Source organism: Austrofundulus limnaeus, unplaced genomic scaffold (assembly GCF_001266775.1).
Source record: "Austrofundulus limnaeus strain Quisiro unplaced genomic scaffold, Austrofundulus_limnaeus-1.0 Scaffold104, whole genome shotgun sequence".
Classification (NCBI taxonomy): Eukaryota; Metazoa; Chordata; class Actinopteri; order Cyprinodontiformes; family Rivulidae; genus Austrofundulus; species Austrofundulus limnaeus.
In genome coordinates, this window is record NW_013952506.1 from 251,543 (window position 1) to 257,894 (window position 6,352).

At 37.4% G+C, this 6,352-nt stretch overlaps 1 protein-coding gene across 3 annotated transcripts in view; it reads right to left on the reverse strand.

Moving 5' to 3' along the window:
- ano3 (anoctamin 3) overlaps positions 1-6,300 on the reverse strand; it is a gene marked incomplete at its 3' end in the record, with an annotated part of 61,998 nt that extends 55,698 nt beyond the window's left edge. For all 3 annotated transcript variants that reach the window (XM_014013589.1, XM_014013588.1, XM_014013587.1), the window contains 2 exon segments: positions 3,593-3,775; positions 6,109-6,300. In XM_014013589.1, coding sequence (XP_013869043.1) covers positions 3,593-3,752 — 160 coding nt within the window.
- Positions 6,301-6,352: the final 52 nt, after the last annotated feature.

Consider the following 6,352-nt stretch of genomic DNA (forward strand, 5'->3'; position numbering starts at 1 on the left):
CCTGTATACAGCCTAACCCACATGTGTCAAATTCAAGGCCCGCGGGCCAAATGCAGCCTGTGAGTGACTTCCTTGTGGCCACCAAAAGGACCCATCCACTGCTGTTTTTAACTTAATTTAATAAAAACATAGTTTTTATATCAATGGTAAACTTTAAATTTATAATTCAATTTAACAAAAATTAACATATTTAAAATTGAAGGATAATACTTGTCTGCCCCCTGAGCTGTTGGTTTTAAGTGACTGTGGCCCCTTGAACAATTTAGTTGAATAGTCCTGTATTAATGTCTCAAAATAAACTGATTTAAAGCCACCATTGACCATAAACCAGAGGAACCCAAAGTGGGGCCTGTGGGCCAAATTTGGCCCGCCAAGCCATTTGATTTGGCCCACCAACAGTTGCCAATGTTACAAGGTTGTAAACTGTCATCCTATGTAGAAACACAGTATTTCAATTAGTCTAATGACTATATAAAGGGCTGTAGTGAAGGCAGTTTTCATTCATGGTGCTGACTTTATCTTTGATATATTAGGATTGAGCATGAAACATGAAGTAACAATAAGAGATATTCAGATCAGATCTAACTCCACATGTAGATTTGCACACTTTATAAGGCCACAAAAACTCATATTTTATCAATTTATGAAATGTCCCATGAGCCTTTGCTACTTGAGCGTATGGCAGACTTTCTCCAAGTGCACAGACTAAAACAAAAGAGGGACATTGCATAGCTTAATCGTTAAAAATAAAGGACTTTACTTAAAAAGTATTTGTATTTCATGTATTATATYACTGCATTTGGCCCGCAGCCCCTGGATAGATTTTCATTTTGGCCCTCTAGGGGAAAATGTTTGGGCACCCCTGCCATAAACTAAAACTGTTGTATGTTGAATACGCGTGGGAATTCCCTGCCTGAAAGTGGGAGAGTTCAGAATTCAGGACACAACTCAAAAGTGAGTTAAAATCTTTTTTACTTTTTCTGTATTATTCACTTCACATTAATACTAATTTTCAGTTTTTACAAGAGGACTTCTTAAAACACTGTTTATTTGCAGGAAATACCATGCAGAGCTCAGTTATTGTTAGTTAGTGGTGTCCAGCCAGAGCAATGAGATGAAGAAGAAGACGTTTTCTGTTTAGCCAAAGTTACACAAGAAATGTCAAAGTTTATTACAACTGGCCCTTTGAGCACCGTCATAACACTCATGTGAAAATGAATTTGACACTTCTATCCTTAAACCCTGACCCACAAAGACAGGTTTTCCATTGTGAGGACAAGCAAATGTCCACACGACAAAATATCCTCATGGTATAATGTCAAAATAATGTCTACACACCATAACAAAAACAGGCATGCACACACACACAAATAAATAAATAAATAAAATAAAAAATAAATAAAAAACCGCAATCTGTGAGAAACTCCTGGGATTGGAAGTGTCCTGCAGCTGTGAGGAGAAACTCCAAACAGATCGTTCAGGGCTCACAGCTCAGCTGCTGACTGCCTCTTGTCCTGGCAGGAGAGCTCCTGTTTGTCAGGAAATAGTGTTTCAGTCATGAAAACAGAACCTGAGCAGAGCAGCTTCTATTTCCAGCAGCAGTTTGATTGACAAGAAAAGGTTGAGTCTCTGCTCTAATTATGCTTCTAAAAGAAAAAGAAAAATATTTTTTCCCGTTTTACCTTTCAAATCAACAGCTGTTTAAAAGTGTTAGAAATAGAAATAGCCTTTATTGTTCCGCAGAGGGGAAATTCAGGTGTCACAGCAGCGTCTGTACAGAGCTTCACACACTAGTTTCTTTACAAACTATAGTTCACACAAAACAAAAATTAAATCTTCCCCAAAAATTTCCCTTCCCTGTGTTAAGGCCTGTGTAAAAAAAGCAGGGACCATCGGTATTTCTTTAACTCCCTATTTCATCTGGGGTTTGGCCGCACCTTCTGCACCCCTGCTTCCCACAACCTTGACAGCAGACCTCCAAACATGACGCTTTTTAAAGACAAACCTTCAAGTTTTCCATGCCTGTAAAAAGTCGACCCCTGCGATCGGCTCATACTTGGCCACAGTTTGCAGCTTTTTAGCTCTCAGTTTTATCAGTCCTGATCTGTGGGGATATTCAGAGGAGTAGTCTGGCGTCTGTCACAGAGCAAATACCATCTGCCTTCCTGCAGCACAGCAGGCCTCCAACCCCCCACCCACTGTTCTGATGTTTACAGAGGGCTGGCTGTTCCAGCCCCTCTAAAATATCAGTCAACAACTAAGCAAATGCATTTGGATGCTCCACTGAGGCGCCTAATAAATAAATAGGCAGCTCTTCCGCAGCAGGGTTAGGTCTGTTTTAAATGGTCCCATTTCCTCTCATGGCTGAGAGTGGGGAGATGTAGGTCAGAAACCTGAGCGGTAGAGACAAGAGTTTTAGACAAATGAAATACTGCCACCTTGTGGGAAAAAAAATAACTGTGCCACCAGAAAACTTAAAAAAAAAAGAAAAAGAAAAAGATATTTAAAAATTTAGAAGCAACAAACAGCTGTGAGCTTTCATTCAGTGAGATTCACACATTAAATTATTCAAACAGGCAACTAAATGATCAGTGATGGGTTTCTGTGAGGTTGATTGAATCTCCTGATGTGGGTCAGGAGTTTAATGAAATGTTTACGTTTATTCTGTTTCAGATTTAACAGTGCTGTTACTGATTATTATGATTATAGAAAACTGCACAAAATGTCCTGTCACATAGTTTTAAAAGACTCAATAGCTTGCTTGCACAAGTTTGTCAGCTTCACTAAAAACCACAACATGAACGTTTGGAGCCAACACTGTTTGTCTGTTAGCAGAATATCTCCTGATGCACTGTGTAGATCTTAATGTAACAGAAAGTAATCATTGGGTGTACATATTAAAATAATCAACATTTAAAGTCAAACCAATTCAAAATCTATACATTATGTTTTACCACCTTCAGACTAACGGAGGTCATATCCAGCAGTCACAGTGCGAGGGGCGGGGTACACCCTGGACAGGTCACAAGTCCATCACAGGGACACATAGAGACAAAAAACAAAACCATTCATTCTCACCTGGACAATTTAAAATTACCACTTAGCCTAACATTCATGTTTTTAGTGTTTGGGAGGAAACTAGAGTATCCAGAGAAAACCCATGCCTGCACAGAGAAAACATGCAAACTCAACCCAGAAAAGACCCCAGCCTGGATTCAATCCAGCAACTTTCTTGCTAAGAGGCAGCAGCTCTACCAACTGAGCCAGCATGCTGCCTATAGGCAATGCAAAACTCATAACACCTGTGCAAGAGCATCACAACATACAATGATTTCAGTTTCAAACTCTGGCATGGAATGTGACAGAGAATATGCCATTTTTATGAAAAGCCATTTTTACCTTCCTGTCTGCACGTGGGTTCACCTTCCTGAACCAAAAACTTACAATCAAAGGTAGAATGAATAACATTTTAGAAATAAGTGAGCAGTTTTTTTGTAATAACTTACAGTATTTTACCTGTCATAGTTACAGCGGATCATAAGCTCAACAGGATTATTGTAAACATCTGCTCCAAACAGAAGGAAGGACTCACTGGACTGATGGTTGGATTCTGTCTCTGGGCCGTCAGAGCTGGAACTGTCGCCACGCGAGGAGCTCCAGGAAGCCGATCGGCTGATGGCAGGGTTGTAAGGAGCCTGCTTGTCGGCTCCAGAGGAGCTGGAAGCATGGCTCTCAAGCAGGGGGAGAGACATACAGATGTCCCGATGACATGATTCTGAAAAACACACAGATTAAATCACTAATCTTGATCAAAGATTTATTTCACAACGACATTTTTTTCTCCTCTTCTTTGTGGGATGTTATCAGCAGGAACATATATGTTTCTGTTAGTAGCTGGTCGCAGCAGCTGAGCTCTCAGCTCCCTCTCATATTACTGCACTCATGCATTTTTAACACAACTTTAAAATCCCATTTTTCTTCTCCGATACTTGACACTAAACGGGGACAATAACACCTCTGGGTCTCCCAAAGCATCTGTTAACCTTCCAAACGATTACTGAGGAACTTGATGATTGCTGAAATTAACAGTTTTGCAGGAGTTTTACTAAAATAAAGTTGTTTTGTGGTAATAACAATGTGTTTACACAGAAGATACATGTGACACATGACACATGCACTAATGTGCCTCCACACCATGACATGATGCAAAGATGTTTGCTGACATCTTAAACTTATAATGACGTGTAGTTTAAATTATTTACCAAGAGAATTTCAATGTCAGATTTAATATAACAAGACAGTTTCTTTGTTCTGTATTTGGTCTAGAAGAGTCTGACAGATAGAGAAGGTGGTGGAATTATATTTTTATTGAAACTTCCTGCAAAAATCCAAATTGTACTCGCTGATTTTCATAGTACCCCTACAGAGTTTGAGCAGCACATTTAACTACAGTGTTGCAATTTTTTTACATACAATGCAGCACAAAAACATGTTCATACAATAATTAAGATTCAAGTTTGTTCCTAAATGAACATGTTCCTAAAATAATTGCCTTTTTTTTTTTTACAAGCAGGAATCTGAAAAAATGCCTTACGGTACACTTTTGGTTATGATTATGCATTTCCTGAAAAATTTGGGGAAAAATGAGCAACTATTTTAAGAAGGTGTTGATGAAAGTTGAGTATTAATGATTATAGCACATTTTTATGCTGCACTGCATGAGAAAAATTGTTATGTCTGATGCCAAGCAAATAAGCAAAATCTTGTGTAATAAAATAATTAAAAAGTTTAATTTTATATAACTAGTGCGTATGCACAGTTAAAACCACAAATTAACAAAACTGGAGAACTGCATGACATGAAGAATATGCATGTGTGATGCCAGGCTAAAGGTGATATGGAAACTTTACAAAGATAAGATAAGATAAGATAAGATAAGATAAGATAAGATAAGATGAGATGAGATGAGATGAGATGAGATGAGATGAGATGAGATGAGATGAGATGAGATGAGATGAGATGAGATGAGATGAGATGAGATGAGATGAGATAAGATAAGATAAGATAAGATAAGATAAGATAAGATAAGATAAGATAAGATAAGATAAGATAAGATAAGATAAGATAAGATAAGATAAGACAGACCTTTATTGNAGATAAGATAAGATAAGATAAGATAAGATAAGATAAGATAAGATAAGATAAGATAAGACTTAAACTTTATTGATCCCACAGTGGGGAAATTTGCACATTACTGCAGCTCAGTACATGAGAGGGTGAGATAAAATAAAGATAAATAAAAGAAAAAGGAAAAAACACTATATACATGTGATATACTGTATATCAATGCATACATACCAGTGCACATATACACATATAAATACAACAGGGTCTGATGAGACAGAAACTGCTGGGAAATAAAACTGAAACAGAAAGGAAACAAATCTAACAGAATAAACACAAAAAGCGACCAGAATCCACCCAAAAGACAGATCCTGACAAAAAACTTTAGGTTAGCAAAACTCTAACTGGTCAGGAAAAATAAACAAACATCCTTTAAATGCGCTGGTGTCCATCAAAGTTGTACAACCCCACAGCAACAATTCACTGTCCTGATCATATCAAAAGTGAGACATTAGGCAAATCGATTGACTGTTAGGTACTTCCTGCATGAACTTCCCGGAACATCATTTATTTAAACACACGTCTCTAAGCTTCCAGGTCACAAAGTTCTTTCCTCATATAGTAATAATTCTGTGGCTCCAGTGTGCAAATAAAATACTCAAAACACAACCAAGCATAAAAGATAATGGTTTTATCCAATCAAGCAAACACATTAAAAAATGACTACTTTTTAATGAATGCTTAAGGAAATTTTAATTGATTTAAATGATTAAAACATGCCAGAATTATTAACATCAGCAGCTGAACATAGATGAAATTAAGTTTGAATGCAGCCGTGCATGGATCAAACTGTGAATTGAATCAAACCAGCGTAAGTGCTTGTCAGCAGTATTACCGGTAGCTAAAGGAGTGTACTGAGTATTTATACTGCAGTGTTTCCATTACATGATGGATGCTGTACACTATAGTGTTTAAACAGCTTACATTAGTCAGCACTCATCACTTAGGGTCTCATAAGTGTTTCTGGGGAATCAAATCACTTGTGTTTCCTCTGCTCTCAGTCAGCAGGTGCCGATAAAACAACAGACTGGTTCACATGAAGACAACATGTAGAAAACTCACAACCTGAAAATACAAATTAAAACAACAACAACAACAACAACAACAACAACAACAACAACAACAACAACAACAACAACAACAATAATAATAATAATAATAATAATAA